General features: G+C 39.8%; 1 protein-coding gene and 1 pseudogene across 4 annotated transcripts in view; one reads left to right on the forward strand and one right to left on the reverse strand.

Annotated features, from left to right (window-relative positions):
* Positions 1-19,116, reverse strand: part of Pld5 (phospholipase D family member 5) — a 329,011-nt gene that overhangs the window by 133,243 nt on the left and 176,652 nt on the right. For all 4 annotated transcript variants that reach the window (XM_013157760.3, XM_063236753.1, XM_013157761.3 and 1 more), the window contains one exon: positions 9,339-9,507. In XM_013157760.3, the coding sequence (XP_013013214.2) occupies positions 9,339-9,507 (169 nt within the window). The remainder of the gene's footprint in view (positions 1-9,338; positions 9,508-19,116) is intronic.
* LOC134473348 (eukaryotic translation initiation factor 2A-like) lies at positions 12,938-15,734 on the forward strand (annotated as a pseudogene).

Consider the following 19,116-nt stretch of genomic DNA (forward strand, 5'->3'; position numbering starts at 1 on the left):
CACACAGTGCCCCAGGCCCAGCTGCTCATTTGGTTTTTGGGAGACAGGGTCTCACTGTATAGTTCAGAGTACCTTTGAACTTACTAGGTAGCCCAGGCTGGCTTTGAACTCAGTGATCCTTTTGCCTCAGCCTCTCAAGTGCTGGAATTACAGGCATGAACCACCCTGCATGGCTTTGAGCTGCTCCATTGAGAGTGCTTATTTCTTGGCGATGAAGGCCTTGGTACCAGGGGAGTACATGCTCTGGAGTGGGTTACCATCCACTCGCTAGCAATAGGCTCCATTGCATTGTGGGACTTATTCAGAACCGTTAATCATCAAGGCCCTGACTAATGACGGTTATCTCAATTATGCATCCCGAGAGTCCGAACCCAGCCATCCTTGTCAGGGGCAGATGGAGAGAGATGAATAAGCTCATCATGTCAATAATGGGCCAGGAAATAGCAAGGAATTAGTATCAGGAAAAGCATGTGGCTAAAGGCCTAGGCAGCTAGAATCCTACAGTGTCCACTCCAGCTGCAAGGGGTCAGCAGATGTTACCTTGGCAATGCCATTTGTCAAGACTTAGAAGGCCACGGTGTCCCTACCCTTTGCTGCAGAGGTGTGACTGGAAACAGGGACACAGGACTTGCCACACATAATGGGTCTGCCATAACCACTTTTTTTGAGTAGGACGGAGGGTTGCACCCAGATCAGGGGCAAAATCCTTCAAATCAGCCCCCTGGGGAGACTGCAGGTCCCCAGACTGACTCTGTACCCTACCTGCTCCCTGAAATCCAGGGTCCTAAGAAAAGCAGCTCAGGCTCCTTGGCCCTCCAAATTTACCTCTGGGAACCACTCCGCAATAAATGAGTTAAAAAGTATTATTTTGCACAAAAATATTTACCGAAACAGCACTTTTCAGAAAAACAGAAGGAACATTAGTGTACAACAATAGACACGGTTACACAAAGCTCATCTGGTGAGTCCACGCCATTGTACATTACACAATGAATGAAGAACTGCTTACCAGTATTTCTATAAAATGAAACATGCTTCTGTTAAATGGGGAATTCAAAATCAAGATATACACTGATCTATGTAATATGAGCATAAGAATCTAAATTACACACGTTGATGTCACACTGTCCAGAACTCTGTAGGAAATGCAGGATAAAAATAAACAGAGAAAAGAAACATACATGCAAGCAAAATTCAGGTGAAACAATCTTAAGATCGTTATGTAAGGCAAGGATCTGGAAAAATTATCTTTAGGTTCATGACTTATTCATGCCTACATGACTAGATTTTAAAAGGCATCGCAGAGGTTAAAGTCTGGCTAATGATGTTGTTATGAGTTTGTATCAGAATAATGATTTCCCCTGGTAATGGCCTGGAGAGCAATAAGAGTGCAACCAGAATTGCTTGACAGACGGGGAAATGGGAGCCCACAGAAGCAGCGGGAATTTATCAGGGAAGAATCAAGCCTTCGAGAACCAGAACCCACAGGAACCTGCAGCTGTGCTGAGCAGCCAGACTCTGTCATTGCTGTTCTCTGTTCTGTATTCTCGTAGACAGCTTTTGTGTCCCCCAGGACACTCAGGGCTCTGTGGGGCTGGGGCTACTGCTTATTGGTTTTGTACCCTGAGTGAGAGCTCCTTGATAAATGGACACTAAAGTCACAATTGAAATCATGTTGTTGCCACATATCACATGGAGAATGCTAATTTATAAATCTGCATTTGCTGAGTGTTGACTCCGTGCAGTATGGAAAAGATGTTGTTTTGAAACAAAAGGACGCTGTTTCCATAAGGTTCTGCTTGATTTATAATAATACCGCGCAGGGCTTTCTCCTGAAATCGTATTTGGCCTGCGATGGAAAGACTCCAGAGTGATCCACTGTTTCAAACCAGTAAGCTCTTAGGGAGCTGCCTCCTCCCCCGGCTGGCCACATGCTAGACAATACAGCCCCAAGCACAAGTGCGACTCAGGCTGGAGTCTGGGCATATGTGTGGGATTCAAATACAAGCTGCTACCCATGTATATCATCGTGGAGAGAACAAATGCAATAAACAGGATCCAATTGCAGCAGGCAAAGTTAGGCTGAGAAACAGAGCCGGGAAGAGACCAAAACAACCCTGTCTTGAAACCTAGGAAAATAAAAAATTTTATTAGATGTAAGCTACCATTCTCAATCCTCTCTGCCCAGTGGAGTAGTGTAGTTACATTTCATAAGTGTGGAAGCTGGGCTCTACTCCAAATATTCTGATTTAATAAGCTGGGGAGGGGTTCCCCAGATGATTCCGACTGACAGATACAGTTGGAAACTATAGTATCAGGAGCACAGGTGGAGATACAACCTAAAAACTGTACATTTTTCTTTGTCCTTTCTTCGTGAAAACCTTGAAGAAAGACTCAGATTTATTTTCTAGGTGGAATTATCTTAAATTCAATTCACAGAAGTTGAAATCTCAGTTTAATGTTATTCCTGCTCTAAGATTCACAGAGAGTTAAATGTCTTAAGTTTAATAGATAAACTTGTATCTAGGTAAACATATGAAAACATCGACTACCTTTTACGAGTAGCTAGCTAGCTGTCAGCTTATGGTACTGGAGATTGAAGTTGGAGGTTTCACTCTGAACTACATCCCCAGTCCTTTCTGTACCTTTTACTTTGAGACAGGGTCTTGCTAAGTCACTAAGTTTGCTATGTCACTTGAATTTGTGATCCTCCTAACCTCAGCCTTTCAGAGTGCTAGGATTGCAGGCTTGCATCACCATATCTGGCTTCCATTTTTTATACTTTTATAAACATTATTCACATACCCAAAACCATGTGAGCTAGGTATTATTATGATGTTTTACAGATGAAGAAACTGAGGATCAAAGAAGCTTTGACATTTGTTCAGTGTGACCATCACCCCTAAACTATTAACCACATCAAATGTGCCCAAGCCTACAGCTATGGTGTGACTAAATTCCTCCTCCAGTGGTCCACATGTTAGATGTTTGTACAGGTGGTGGAACCTTTGAGAGGTGTGGCCCGGTGGGAGGTCCTGAGGTCCTGGGCAGTGCACCCTCACAGGGATTGCAAGAGTTGCAGTCTTCTCTTTCTCTTCTACCTTGTTCCCCTGTGCTCTTCCTCCATGACTTCTGCCTGGCTACAGACCCAAAGCTATGGGGCCATTTGATCATGGATTGAGACCTCCATGAGCCACACAGCCACGTTTCTCTTGATAAGTTAGTTAATTCAGGTACTTTGTTTAATGCCATGAGTGTGACTCAACATAATTAATACCTATGGCTTCCCTCTGTACTATGGGGCTCCTGTATAACAGTACTATTTTGCCCTCTTTGAATATATACAATTAAGCTCTGAGAGCTTAATATTAAGAAAATAACTTATTCTAAACTGAGCCAATTAACAGAAGAGTATTATCATGTATAGTAGTTATGTTTTCATTAAATTACACATTTTGTTTTTAACTATATCCTCACTTAAAAAAAGATAAAACAGACTGCATTAAATTTGTGAGTAAATTCTTAGTGAGTAAATTTCCTCACTAAGAACCATTTCAATTAAGGATTTCATGTCCAGGTCACAAGATTATTGGTTATTTTACTCAGACTATTATGTGGGAGTAACATTAGGGAAGTATGATTCTTATTGGTAGTATAAGCCCTCAAAATCTTCATCAAAACAAAAGATGAAACACACATTTTCCTGCTGTAGCAAAACATTCTGCTTTTTCTTTCTGCCTGTTCCACTCTCCAAATTATAATAGGTTCATAAATTTCATTTAGTTGCATACAGTGTTGTAAAACTGTAACCCACCGTGGGAAGCTGAGGCAGGAGAACTGCAAGTCTGAACGTAGCCTGGGAAACTTCGTGACTCATCAAGACCTTGTCTTAAAATAAGAATTTAAAAAATTGGCCAAGGATGTAGCTCAATGTAAAAGCCCTGGGTTCATTCTCAGTTCCATTAGAAATATTTCTTTTTCTTTAAAGGCCCTAGTTTCCTTCTTCTTTCTTATCAGGAAAAAGAAACAGGAAATTCCATGACCTTATTTTTATTGGATTTAAAAAACTCACTAAGAACCATTTCAATTAATGATTTCATGTCCAGGTCACAAGATTATTGGATATTTTACTCAGACTATTATGTAGGAGTAACATTAGAGAAGTAGGATTCTTGTTGGTGGAAACATAAGACATTTAACTCTCTGTGAATTTTAGAGCAGGTGGAATGGGTAAAGAAAAGTTGGTATATGTTTTTGACATATTTACACAATGAAATATAATTCAGACACAAAAAAGGATGAAATCCTGTCATTTGTGACAACATAGATCTAGAAATCCTTGTTAAGAGAGATGAAGCAAACAGAGAAAGATGTTGCATATCTCACTCATGTGGAATCTAAAAACGTCGAACTCACAGAAGATGAGAGGACAATAGTTACCAGAGACTAAAAGGTGAGGAGGATAGCTTGACCAACGGGTATTAAAATGTTTTGATGAGAGGAATAAGTTCTGGTGTTCAGTGGCCCAGCAGGGTGAATATAGCTAACAACAGTGCATTAACAAGAACAAGGGCAGTGGAAATGGCTATGCTAGTTGTTTTGAGTTAACCACTATCCACCATCTCCTTGTGCCTCATAGTACCTATGAATAGTATGAGTTCATAAAAAAAAAAAAAACTTAGAAACCTACGAGATAATAAACATGCAAATTCCAATAAAAACAGAATTCTTCTGGATTCCAGTAATGCCGCCATGTAGCAAAGCAGATGGTGACTGCTTGCATGCTGGGGGAATGAAAAGTCTTCCTCAAGACCTGAAGAGGGCTGGAGACCCATGTACCCAGGACAGTAGGAATGGACAAGGAAGGAGAGGTGGGCTCCCTCCGAGTCACTGAAGATGGAGAATGAGAGGTGCTGGAACACAGAGGCCCACATTGTGAGCCTCCCTAGGACAGGCTGGAAGCCTTATATGCTCCACTGTGAAGGGATGGAATGGAAAATGTTCATAATATCGTTCATGAAAAAAATCACAAGAAAGGCTGCTAAACAATAAAGGCAAGTAAAGGTGAGTTGGATGAAACCAAAGCCCATGCCTATTGGCTGAGCTGGATGAGTTAGATGAAACCAAAGCCCATGCCTATTGGTTGAGCTGGATGAGTTGGAAGAAACCAAAGCCCATGCCTATTGGTTGAGCTGGATGAGTTGGATGAAACCAAAGCTTATGCCTATTGGTTGAGCTGGATGAGTTTGATGAAACTAAAGCCCATGCCTATTGGTTGAGCTGGATGAGTTGGATGAAACCAAAGCCCAAATGTATTGGTTGAGCTTGATGAGTTGGATGAAACCAAAGCCCATGCCTATTGGTTGAGCTGGATGAGTTAGGTGAACCAAAGCCCATGTCTATTGGTTTGGGCTGCAGGAGTTGGATGAAACCAAAGCACGTGTCAATTGGTTAAGCTATGCTTACAGCCAGTTGTCAGGAAGTCTGTAAGGAAGGCCCTTGTGGACTCTGAGACAGTACATAGAAACACTAGCTACATGTGGCTGCATATGCATGTGACACTGTGGCAAGGGGGATCCTGCCAACATCAGAGGAAGAGTGTGGAATGTTGTAGACTGCATGGCTCTTCAATTTCAAACAAGACCAACAAAAAGCAAAACCCCAACCAATCAACAAAAATCAGAAATGGCTCTAGGTTGGAGAAGACATTATCTCCTCTGCATTCAGTTCAAGATAACAGTTGTCCATAGGGGCATACATATATGTCTTGTTCTGTTAAAATCTCAGTAAGTACAGACTGTGGTTGTAGATTATTTTCTACTGAATGACACTGTTCTAAGATAAAATATATCAAAATCTTAGCAGGTAACTTTTCTAGATGGTGATCAATCAATAAATGGAGCAGTAAAATGGCTTTATTTATTTATTTATTTTTGGTACTGGGGATCAAACTCACGACCCCAGGCTTGGCAGGCAGGTGTTTATGCCACTGAGCTATATCTTCAGCCCTAAAGAAATCATTCTTAAGCTCATAAAATTCTTGAGGGTAGGGCTTTTGGGGTGCAGGTGAGGGGACCAGCCCTTCCAGATGTTTACCAAAGCTAAAGAGGGTCCCTGCTTCACCAGGGATGGAGGAGATCCTTCTCAATGCATGCTTTAAGCAAGACCGGATGAACAGGTGGGTGAGCGCCAGACTGTGTGTGTATGTGGGTGTCTGAGTGTGTGCACATAATAAAAATTTGTAACTCATACATAAATCAAAGCCAGAATTCTATGTGGAATGATAATTTGCCCAATTCCCCTTATCTGCCCTGAATCTCATTGTTGAAGAAATTCTAGTTGCCTTTTAATTCTACCGCCTGTTATGGTTTAGCTCTAAAACATCCCCCACTGCCTCTGCTCTCAGAGGCGCGGCTTCCCCAGAGGTCTCTCTAGCTGACTTGCTGTTAGGAGGCGAGGCTTGGCAGGAAGAGGAGGGTCCCTGGGGGTGTGACTGGAAGAGGGAGGTAGCTCTCCCTCCCCAGCTACTTCCTTCTTTATCTCTTGGCTTCCTGGCCACCGCTATGTGGAGAGATTTCCTCCATCCAGGCTTTTTTAGTGTGCCTTTTCTGCCTTGGATCTGGCTGACCACTATCAGTCACCACGAGTCTAAATAAACCTCTCTTCCTTTTAGTTTTTTGGTGTTAGGTATTGTGTCTCAGCAACACGAAAGTGATTGAGACATCACTCCAGGATCTAGCACAGTTTAAAAAATCCCTAACAAGGGCTCATGGTTGGCTTACAGAAATAACTAAGTTAAACTGGAGGTGCAGTGTATACCCAGACAAGTGAATGTGAATGACAACAGTACTCCTGATAATATGTGTACCGACATGGAGATGGACATTTCTACACTATATTAACATGTATCAGGTAACTTAGTTTACACAGCAATCTAGGTCTCTAATTTTGATGGTGAAGAAATTGAGGTCCAGAGTGTTCAGCATCTTGTTCAAGGTCACACAGCTAATAAAGAGATAAAAGAAATTGAAATGACTATCCTAGTTCATTTTGACCATCTTTCTAGCTACTTACTGTAGGGAGAGAGGGCCTGGACTTATACATTCCAAAACCACCTCCTCAGTCTTTGAGCTTTGATGTATACTACTCATGAACTTGAACAAAGATTATTCAATTTTTAAAAAATCATAGTGTTTCAAAATCAAACAACTATGATGTATCATCAATTGGCAATCATGGCACACTGGGAGGTTGGTATCTAATTGATTTCACACAGATATATCTCTTCAAGATTCAGTTGTTATACCTCATTAATTATCTTATTTGGTTTCATGCAGCGAACTTAGAGAGAATGGGATGTTTTTGCCCAAGGAATTGGTAGTTTTCCCAATAAAGTCTCTGTAGACACACTGCCTGGCTTTTTCTGAATAGTTCTGATTTAATAAATTCCTTTCACTTTATCTCACAAATTAGCAATCCAAATGTGTTACAAATTTCAATATTTTATTGGCTAAATTCATTATCCTGACAGAAAGAAACAAAAAACCTTTGCCTGACCACGCATTTTCATTTGCCTGTAAAATACGATTACCATGGAACTGTAGACCCCGCTAACCCTGCTCAGGGCTGTAGCATAGTGTAAGGGCACCATTCTGTTTCTTAGCACAGAAAGAAAATGGACACAAAGAGATTAGCAACACCCAGTGAGGCTGGAGAGACAAAGTGGGATTTTCAGGTGGGAATCCAAACAGCAATCCTCTGGTGACATAGATTAAAAAACCACATTTTAATCATGTGCCCGCTTCCATGCAAATAAAAGGAAAGCTTTGGTTAATAGCAACCACCACAGCCCTGTGGAATTGCTGCTCACTCTGAGCAGACAGGAGCAAGTGCTATGTTTGTTTGGGTCTGTTTTCTGCTGGGCTGAGCCTGCCTGCCACAAGCTACGCTGCTTCCTGGTGCATTTTGAGAACTGCTGCATTGTAATAAATGGATGAGCTGCTTTAGGCTATAGTTCCTGTTTATCTGTGTGCCATTTATGGTCTCATTTAGGACTTTTCAGGTAAATGCCATGTTTGACTATTCTCCCCCTCAAAAAAGATATTTTTCTTTAAAAGAGAAATATATCTATTTATAGATAGATACATTTATTATACATATAAAGAAAGAGGATAAATGTGAACCTGAGCAAAAAGACTTAAGGTGAGTTATGCACATATATCAACTCCCTATGATGAAAGCAATTATTATGTACTGCAAATGTGTACCAATAAAAATTTATAAAACTAAAAAAGTAAACTGTGAATCTGAGCAAATATTTGTTATTAGACACTTGTGGAACAAATCAGAGCATCTTAAAGACAATTTAAATTAGGCTCACTGGAGTAATGCAAGAATGAGCTTTTTCCTTGTGCTTTTGTGTGTGATATGCCAATCAGTAATGGTCTCTCAGTATTTACAAGGTCTTGGTAAAAATGAAAGTGTACTGACAAGTCTGATCTTTGCCACTCCAGGCTGTCGAGTAAGTCTTGAACTTCCTTTTCTATTAGGAAGGTAAAATCAGGGGAAAATGTAAATCACATGGGCTTTCAACTGTTGCCGTCTTTTGAAGAGCAAAGGATATGGAGTCCTTGAACTGTACCCTTTTCCCAGAGAGGCCATTTATAGACAGGCCAGTGGTGACTCAGTGTGGACTGTCATGGTTGTACCAATGTAAAGAAAAAAATACATTAAAAGCAATCAGGATCATTTTCTTACACCAAAAGATTTAATTCAGGGATCACTTAAATCAGGCAGTTTTCTAAAGGGTATTCTCTGTGATAAGCATGTTGCCTTTTCCTACCCACCCAAATATGACAGAGTCAAGGATCGACAGTTGCCCTGGGATGTTTGACTCTTCTATGTTAAAAAGAGTTGACTCTGGGGCCTGACAGTGAATCAAAACACAAACTGACCAATCCACATCTGCAAGGAGTTAGAATTAGAACCGCACATATGCAGCCTATGCAAAGCAGAACTCTGAGCCTCACTGTTGACAGGCACTGTGGTGTGAATGGTGCCCCCCAAAACCCTGCAACACAGGCATGCTGTGCAGACAGTCTATCATAGGCAAGGAGATGAGCTATGGTTTTGCCCTTGAAATCCTGGGGTGCTAGTAGGAGCTGAGAGAGAAATGCTTAACAACGGCACATAAAACATAAGTGCAGTGATGTACATGTACTCTGGGGGAAGGTGGAATTTACAAAACGAACTGAGCCATAGGAGTGGAAGACAAGAATACTAAAGAGTGTAAAATGCACACAGGTAAAATCATCACACACGGAGAGCACGGCGCTTACCTGACATGCTGATGGATGAGTGTGGTTGAGATCCCAATGGGAGGACACTATGTCAACAGACTTTTTGGCCATGTCGAGTAAATTCATCCAGCCTTGGAAAAGTGGTAAGTGGAATGGTGCATTTTCTGAATAGTTAAGGCCTTCAGGAATATTTTCCACCAGGGCAATTCTTAGAAAAGATTTTGAAAAAAACAAACAAAAGCGAGTCAAATTTGAAGCCATTAACCTTTCTTTACATATGCATACAGAAACATCTGGAAAATATACTTTAACCTTTTTGAATGTATACTTTGCTCATAGTTTACATTTTTCCACTGAAGCCCTCTTATGCTTCCCCTGTGCTAATGTGTTCTGAGGATTATGCTATTTTTCTGTAGTTTACACTTATTTTTCAGAAAATCATAATGCATGCCCCCAATTTCCAGTTCAAATTATCCTTGAAAAAAAAATTCAGAGCTTGAGGATCTTATTCTTCTAGTAATTCTAGTAATATATTCCAAGTTTGTCCTTATAGATGAAGCAATGAATCTATAAGGAATGCATTTTTTGTGAGCTACTTCTGCAAGCTACTTGAGACCACAGAGTAGTTGTGCACATCTTCAGGCCCTGGTATGATTTGGGCACACGTTATAAATCAATAATGTGATCATTATTGCTTAACACTTCTACTGATGCTTCCTAGCCTAAGATGTAAAAGAATACTCAGAGGAAAGTAATAAAAATTGCTTGGAGCAAGGCTTGCTTCAAATCAGGCAATAAGGGACATAATAATCAAGCCCTAAATAAAGCACAGTCGGCAATGCTAAAGTAAATCTGTTTTCTCTTTTCATTTATTTTAATATCATGGCAACCTCTTCTGGGTATTGCACCTGGGGCCGCTCTTTTTTTCTCCCCTATTTCTGAGTTCTTGATAAACTTCTTAATAAACATAGCATTCTTAATAAAAGAATGAATAAATTTTTTTCCTGTTTAGTAAATTCCAGATTTCTTCTGCAGTTTCTCCTGTAGTTCTTGATGGAAAAACTCTGAAGTTTAATGAAGATCTCTGTTAAGTGCTTCTGGAACAGAGGTCTATTTTATTCACAGTTGCCTACCTATCGTTAGACACACAGTTGGGGCTGAAGGAGTAGCCCAGTGGCAGAGCACGTGCTTAGCACATGTGGGACCCTGTGTGCAAAGCCCAGCAGCACATACAAGATCAAAATAACAACAGAAGCCTAACAAAACAGTAGGAGAATAATAACAGTTAATACATTGCATACTGTTATCTTTAGTTACACATAAGATACAGGCATGAAAAATTCTCCAAATGATATTAGCACAAACCTTTCTTTTCAATGAACTAAGAGATGTTAGTAGTATAACTATCTTGATTTTTTGTTTTACTTTTTTCCATAAAATTTTTTAAAAGCCTATAATTGGAGCTCAACCCATATAAACATATATTATATTTAATGCAAAATTCAGAATTTCTCAATAAAATTGTTAACTGTTAGGATTTTGAGACTTGTTTTTGTTTAATGAGCTTCAGAAACAAAAACAATAACACTAATAAAATGTTTTTTTGAATTTGATAAACCTAGACTATTCCAGCCAGAATGGGGTTCCAGTGTATGGAGCAGAGACATTCACAATACTGGGATTCAATCACCCACTACCACCTACAAACTCATTTAACATTGGTTGACCCCTACAAGCACAGGACAAGCAAATCGCTGTACGTGATTCAGAAATAACTATGACAAATGTTCAGAAATTTATAACCTAGTGGGTCAGCCTGCCACAGACATTCTTATTCAAACAGGAAGCAGATACTAACTAGTAAATGGTGAAATGAGAATAAGAAGTTTAATGAAATGGATACTTGGAACACGGGCAGGAGGAAGAAAATCAGTGCTGGATGGGGATATCTAGAATTGCAGGAAGCTGATCCTGAAATGAATCTCCAAAGTAGATTTTTTATAGGCGTAGGCTGGAAGAGAGAGGTATTCTAGGTAGAGGGAGGAGTTGCATCTACTGTTTGTGAATTGGTAGCCACGAGGGGAGTGAGGTAGGAGAGTAATGGTAAGAGCTGGCATGGTGAAGAAACCAGGCATAGTGCGCTGAGCCGCATGACACTGACCGTGATCCAAGAAGAAGAGCCATAATTCTGATGCATTTGCAGATACCTAAGTATGTTTCAGGGAATAACTACAGCAGCACACCTGTACACTGCTGGAGTGCAGTAGAGAGAAGCTACATGACGACAAGTCATAAACAGTAGAGGCTTTTGAAATAGTTCCAGAAAATAACAAGGAGTTTGAATTGGCTCCTTGGATACAAAAACAGACGCACAATGGAATATTCAGAGTCAAGTCTCAAAGATGTACTTGTACAATGGGTATAAGGAGCAGGTGAAGGAGAAATAGATTTTCCTGCAGTCATCACACTGTCTCTGAGCTGGGCTCTAGAACCACTTCCAGGGGCCTCTTAACCTGGACTCTGGCACTTCTCCAAACCATTTTTCATCATAGTTGGGTTAATCTTTGTAACACGTAAACCTAAACACTCTTCCTAATTAACCTTCCTTGGAGTTCCCTACTTCCTACACTGCTGTCCTCACCTCACGCTAACAGGGGAGGAAAGCATTTGCCAGTCTCATCTGCCTTTCTGTAACTTTACTGGCCTCAAATGCTCTCAGCTTTATACCATGGGCACACCTGACATATTCGTCAAGACTTCTCTGCTATACCTTCTAGACTCTGGCATTTCAATTGCATTTTCCCAGCCCCAGGCTCTATACTGGTCACTGAGGTTTCTCTCAGAAAATCTTCAAAATTCCAATTTAAATTACTTTCTCTGTTCGGTTTCCTTACATCCCCAAGGTTGATAACATCTTATCATCAACTCTCATGGCAACTTGCACTTTCCTTTGATTCTACTTAGAACTCTTAAAAAAAACCATCACTTGTTCAAGATGCAATTCTTCAGACTCCAGGGTGTGTGAAGGCAGGGGCCTGCACAGTGGTCCAGGTTTGTATCCTGCAGAGCCTAACACACTGCAGAGAAGGAATCAAAAGGATATACAGGATATGCAGGATATGCCTAGCAGATTGGTACAGCACAGTTCTGGGTACATCTGTGAATGATTGACATGTTAGTCAACAAACTGAGGAAAGAAGATCACTCTGAATATGGGTAGAACCACCCAATAGGCTAGTAGCTTGGATGGAATAAAAAGGGAAAGGAGAAGGAAATGTTCCTGCTTTGGGAACTTACAGTGAACCTCCTGCCCTTTGACCTTGGGCTGGTGCTCTGTCTTCAACCCCTCTTGTTCAGTACCTTCTATCTTTTTGGGCTGAGCAGCTATTAGATTCTCCAGCTTTCCAGCATGCAGACAGTCACTGTGGGTTATTCTGTCTCTGTTCCTGCAAACAGCCATTGTGGACCTCCATCTGATCCTACCTAATAAATTCCTTTGGGTTATACACACATATATTCTATTGATTTTATTCCTTTAGAGAATCCTAATATATTAAATGTAAAAAAGGTAAAAAGAAAACCAATTGGAAGCCTAATAGGGAGGAATGCCTACATTTTCCTGGTTGTAAGAATGTTAAATGGACAAGAATGTTCAAAAGGAACCATTTATGAAGCAGGAAAACAAGAGATACTGTACAGAAAGCATTGTTCTAGAAGTGAAGGTGAGAAAGGGTTAAATTTTACTTACTTCAAATGACTCAAAGGCAGCAGACAAGGTTGAAGAAAACAGAATTCTACCCACATTTACAATCTAATTATCTTTTAAAAGAAGCTAGACATAGCATGAATAAGTGACTCACAATAATTAGCAGTTTCAGTCTCCCCTACAACCACCGAATATATTTTAAAATCATCCAGCAAACAAAAAAAGAATCCCCAGAAAAAAAGCAAAACACAACAGCTGCTGAACAAACAGAACAGTTAGCTTTCATCTTACTCTGACATAAAAGACCTACTGAGAAAGACATAAGGAAACTCAAGAAACCCAGAAAAACAGATAAAATAGGGGGTATAGATAATTGTACAATTGTGGATGGCTCCATCCCACCACTTTTCACCTCCTTGGCTTCTGCTAGGCATACAAAGGACAGGACTCTGAGTTTCTTGGAAATCTTTAACCTAGATAGTCTTAACTGTGGACCTAGGGGTTGCATACATGGGTATCTACAAACTGAGGTTTTTATTTTCTCTAATCTCTAATTAAAATTCAGCATTTATTTATGAAGATAGGCAACAAATGATAAGAATACTACCACAATCTGTGATTTTTGGCACCAGTAAGAGTTTTCATTTTTTCCTGAAATAAGATGGCACCATCTAGGTTGATCTTAACAATCCGAGAAGAGTTGTACGGAAAGAGTGGACAGCCAAGTTTCACAGAAAGGGCAGTGTTTCCAAGGTGGGACACTCTCCACAAAGTCTGAAAGTTGAAATACTTCAGCCTTCTCAAGATAAGGAGTGAAGGCTGAGAATCTGGAAGAACTGCGGAGTTTATACTTTTAGTAATGTAAGGTCTTGTTTGCTCAGACCAATGGAGAAACAAAAGGAAAATATTATAAATTTACTAACAATGGACTACAGCATTCTTTCAATCTTCCCAAAGCAGTTTGCCTGAATTCTCACCAAAAAACACTGCCCCAACAACATGGCAACTTTTCACAACTTATAAAGATGACAAAGTTGGGACATTCAGCCTATAACTTTAGCTGCAGAAACCAGGACATGTTTTAAATTTTCATACAGAAACAAAATGCAGAATTGGTGTCCATCTTCCATAGGATGAAATTATTTGTGCCTGAAATGTAAATAATGAATTTACTTTTTTGAAAATACCAATTTTAACACAATGGCAAAAAAAAATTATATTTTCAAAGAATTAATGATTTTGTTATTACCCAGACCTCAACATACAAGGTATCTATGTTCTGGGAAATAAAGGTGCACCTTCATTGCTAGATTCTATCAGTGCCCTTCTGTTAAGGTTTGTGTCTGGATGGCTCCCCAAAGCCTCACAGTTATGGGGGGTTAGGTGTTTCATAGGTGGGTAAATCTAGCTTGTGACTGTGTCATACTCCAATGTGGGGATTATGTTGTGAATGCTACATCCACTCTAGAGCAGGTACCCTGCATACAATACAAGGAAAGAAAGATTCTTGTCCCTCCTCTCCCTTTTACTTCTTTCCCTGGCTTGCTTCTGTTATCTTCTACCACCATGAACTGTTTCTCCTCTGTGATGCTTCTCTGCCAAGGTACTCTGTCTTGGACTGAAACCTCTACAAACTCTGATTATGGACTGAAACCTCTACAAACTGTAAGCTAAATAAAACTTTCCTCCCTTAACTTTGGGGGTCATGTATTTTGTCTCAGCAACAAGAAAAGTAACTAAGACATCCTCGTTCAGGGGACCTCATGCAGTTTTAGCTAGTAAGATTTTTCTAAGGATAATAAGGTGACGATGCTGTGAAATAAAAAAGCTATTGTTCTATTGGCCACAGCTGGGGTAAATGTTGACAAGATAGGGTCTTCCTACATCAGGGAACAAACACAGGCACTACATTGCAACAAATGGAGAAAGTGTTGTAACAGTGATTACCAAAATAGCATCCCATTTATGATGTAGTTTGGAATTCTAGTTCTACTAAGTTTTGTATTGTTTATGGTTTTACACCTGTCATAATGACAACTTTCAACTTGAAATGCAACCCTCTGTTTCATTTTGGAGCTGGTCTTGTAATGAGCCTATGGCAGCCCTTACAGACATATATTAGTACTAGCTAGATTTGGAAATTCAAGAGAACAAATGGAAAGTGGGATGTTAAACACTACAAACTTATTTCTAAACCAGTGGCTTCTGATTCCACATATTTTGTTGTTATCCAGATGGTGAACATATTTGAGCAGCCATGTGTGCTCTCAAATTACATTTTAATAATGGGTACAAGATTTGGCATTGCACTGACTATCTTATTCAAGTATGATGTGCCATCAAATTCAGCACTGTGGCAGGATTCCTGGCTGTCATTTTTGGATGGAATATTTCCAGCAAAAACAGTAACTGACCGAGCATTTCTACGCAGAGTACCTAGGGGAAACTTAAACTTGCAATGGCTTACAGATTTCCAGCTTTAACAAACAAACCAACCATCAACTTCAAACTCTGTTTAGAGGGTTAAACAACCATCTCAAAATATGAAACCACAACCAGTAAATCCTAAGTCCACTATCATGAGCAGACTTTAAAAATCAAAGGAAGCATAAAGCTAAGCAAACTATGCAACAGAAAGCAAAAAGTGACAGAGCCCAGATTTGGCACCTACTCCTGCTCTACAGACACACTCACAAGAGGACCTTAGAGTCAACTTTGGGAGATCATAAGATTGACCAAAAACAGAAAAGAAGAGGGAGGAGGAGGAGGAGGAGGAGCAGGAGTATAGAAGATGACCTGGTTGGCTCTCCTTAAATGCAGAACAATTACATCTGCATTAATTAACCTGAGCCTCATCTCCATGTACTGATGCACAGATCTGGCTTTGCTATTTCCTTCTCCCGTCAGTAGATGCTAAGCAATACAAGTAGGGCTAGCTAAGGGACTAATATGTAATTCTTTGACCCAGATGACAGTTTCCTGTTTTCTTGAGTCTATAAAGCGTTGAGCACAGTGGGATGGCAGAGCCAGATAGCTCGGAATGTTAACTGGGTTCAAGCCTCAAGATAAGAGGCTATGACTTTGCTAGGCACAAAAGTTTACATATTGAAAACTAAAACAACAGCCTCTTAAGTCATTCAAATTCTACCTCAATCGAGTTATACAGCCTGGTCTTTCTGCATACTCTTCTCCCTGCATATTGCAGAGGTGCTTTCTCTGTCACTCATCTTTGAGCCACTCCCTTCTTCACAAGTTAATAGGGGCTGTAAGCGTGACCTTTGTTCCATAAATCCTCACCTGAACCACACTTAGGACCCTTGGCTCCCTGTAACTATAAATATGTCTTAGTGTGTTTATTCTCACCATGGGTTGCACTGGAGGAGGCAGATTGCAATTCCAATAACATATCCACAGGATTATAATTTTCTGGACTGTGAGAAGGACTAAAAAATGGATTACAGTATTATAAGGAATTACATTTGGGATTACAAATATGTAGAAAGAGGAAAAGAAGGACAAGAAAGGGGAGGAGGATGGAGAGAAGGAAGAGGTAAAGGAAAATCAAAGCAACTGAACTGAAAGAAGCAATAACTAGAAAATAGTTAGAACAACATCAGAGGACATTCAAAAAGAGGCAAGCCTTTCTCTAAAGCTGGAGGATTTGGAACTGGGTAGATTCAGAATTGGGTAAAAATTCACACAAGGTAAGTTGATGAGTAGAAATTAGTGTAAACACATCTATTAAACCCACTGATGTACAAAGAATACATGATGGGCTCACATTTGGTGTTGATCTATAATTTTAACCATTTAATCTACATGCATAACTTCTGTAGTTGTTGCTTTGGGGATTGAACCTAGGGGTGCTCTACCACGGAGCATCATCCTCGTCCCTTTTGATTTCTTGTTTTGAGACACAGTCTCTCTAAATTGACCAGCCTGGCCTTGGACCTGTAATCATCCTGTTTCAGCCTCTCAAGTAGGTGGGATTACAGGCGTGCACCACTGTGCTACCCTGTGTAAAATTACTTGTGTTTCTTGAGTTTCTGCACATCATATCATGTGAATACAAGATAAAGTAAAGAGATATATGAACTTTTCAGTTAAGATCGACGATTTAAGGCTAAATTTTAGCACAGCATAGTGTTTACCATATAGATGAATAGAGTTGTTTTAAATCTTATAAAAGAGAAGAATTTGCATACAGTTGTAGGATTACTGTCAACATCTCCAAGCCTTCATCACTGCTTTCAAACTGGGGTAGTGATCAGACTTTGTTATTTTTTGAAGATGTAGTGGCAGATATACGGTCCCACTTGATGAATTTGTTTTGCTTAAAAAACATTTTGATAACTTTATTTCCTTTATAGCCTTTGTATTCTGACTTTTGCATCTGCAAATAATCTTCAAGGGCATACACAGACTTTATTAGACTGCTGAAAGGCTAAGAAGTTCTTGTTGGATGGCTAATACATCAATTCCTTTTTCTTCTATTTTGTACTTTTTCTTTTCCTTAGTGACTGAAGGCTTGGCAGTAGGTAAGATCATCAAGTGAGATTTTCAGGAAACAAGAATTGGGTCAAAGACAAAGACAGGAAGTATCTAGTCATTTTTGGCTGGTGCAGAAAATGGGGCAAGTGAAGAAGACAGGCAAGAAATTTCCAGAGACAATAAAGTGGAGAGCGAAATTCCCTGGAAGCCAAGGAAGACCAACTTTATTTTTATTGTTCTTTTTGGCTTTTTAAATCATGTGCCAAATAAATCACAAATTCATAGTAAAAATAAAAACTGAAACAGCACTCAAAGTCTGAGGAGAACATTTTGGGGTGTGTGGGGGGGGATCCCAGAATGACAGCTGTGCTTTCCTCCAACCTTTTGCCCTCTCTCACTTTACCTGAAGGTGGTGATGGCTCCTTGTGTGACCCAGTGCCAATTTCCCGTGCCCTGCTAGAACGGGTCTCTAGAAATCAGCAGTGAAATGACTTATTTCTGTGACCTATCATTTTATTTCCTTTAACAACCAACAACTGGCTACTCTCCAGGGGCCTCAGCTAATTAGTATACGCACAGAACTCAGTTAGATGCCATGACAACTCTCTCTACACTCTTCCTTCTCCTGCAAGAAAAGAAAGAAGCAGGCAGATCTCGTTAAAATTCACCTTCAGGCAAATCCCTGGGATGTGTGCTTTCCATCTTTAGAAGGACTCTGTCCACAAGCCCTACCGCCGTTTTGGCACCAAATCTCCAGGAGGGAAGCTGAGAATACAGTAAATAAACGAGCCACACTCCCTTTATGCCTCTTTTCATGGTACTTGAAAATAAACTAGAAATGATTTGAACTGTGAGTCCAGGGAGGTGGGAGGAATAAATACAAGGAGAGTTTATTAATTTCAGCTTTTAGTTTGTTAATAGATTTAAAAATAAAATTGTAGCTGTCTTTATTAATAGTATGTGTTTATTTTTCAAAGTTAATGTGATCATAAAAATTTGTTTTTCAATCTAGGAAAAATCTTATAACTTCTCAAAGAAATCTTATAACTTCCCTTTAATAAACTATTAAAAACATAAGTCCTTGTGTTTGCTAGCTTGTTCTATGTTGAGAACTACAAACATTTTTACAAAATATTACATTTCATCATTATTTTGCTATTATTTATTACAGAGAAATATTTAAAAGAAAAGGATTTTAAATAATGTAGTTAAAACACAACTTGGTTCTCTGGTGGCATTAATCAGGAAGCTGACTTGTGGCCTTCATTCTTCAGAACAATCAGATTTTCACTCAAGGTTAACCTGCACTCTGTGGTGGTTGTTTAGTTGCAATCAAAGTTCATGATTCACAAGACAAAAGCTAACTTCAAAACAATGCTGGTATCTCTGACACTGACATGGACAACTTGCTACCCATTGAGAAGATTCATTGATACCTTGGACCCAGAAATAGCTGACTCAGACCAAGTGAGATCACTTGAACTCAGCTCACAGATATTGTTATGGTTTGTGTCTGGATATCCCCACAAAGCATCATGCAGGGTGGGTTTTTCAGAGGGGGCTGAACCTAGAGTTTGTGACTGATTCATGGTCCATGGTAAAGTGAGAGAGGGCTGGGAT

Source organism: Cavia porcellus, unplaced genomic scaffold (assembly GCF_034190915.1).
Source record: "Cavia porcellus strain 051 isolate PalLab524CR breed Dunkin Hartley unplaced genomic scaffold, mCavPor4.1 scaffold_26, whole genome shotgun sequence".
In the NCBI taxonomy this organism is placed as follows: Eukaryota; Metazoa; Chordata; class Mammalia; order Rodentia; family Caviidae; genus Cavia; species Cavia porcellus.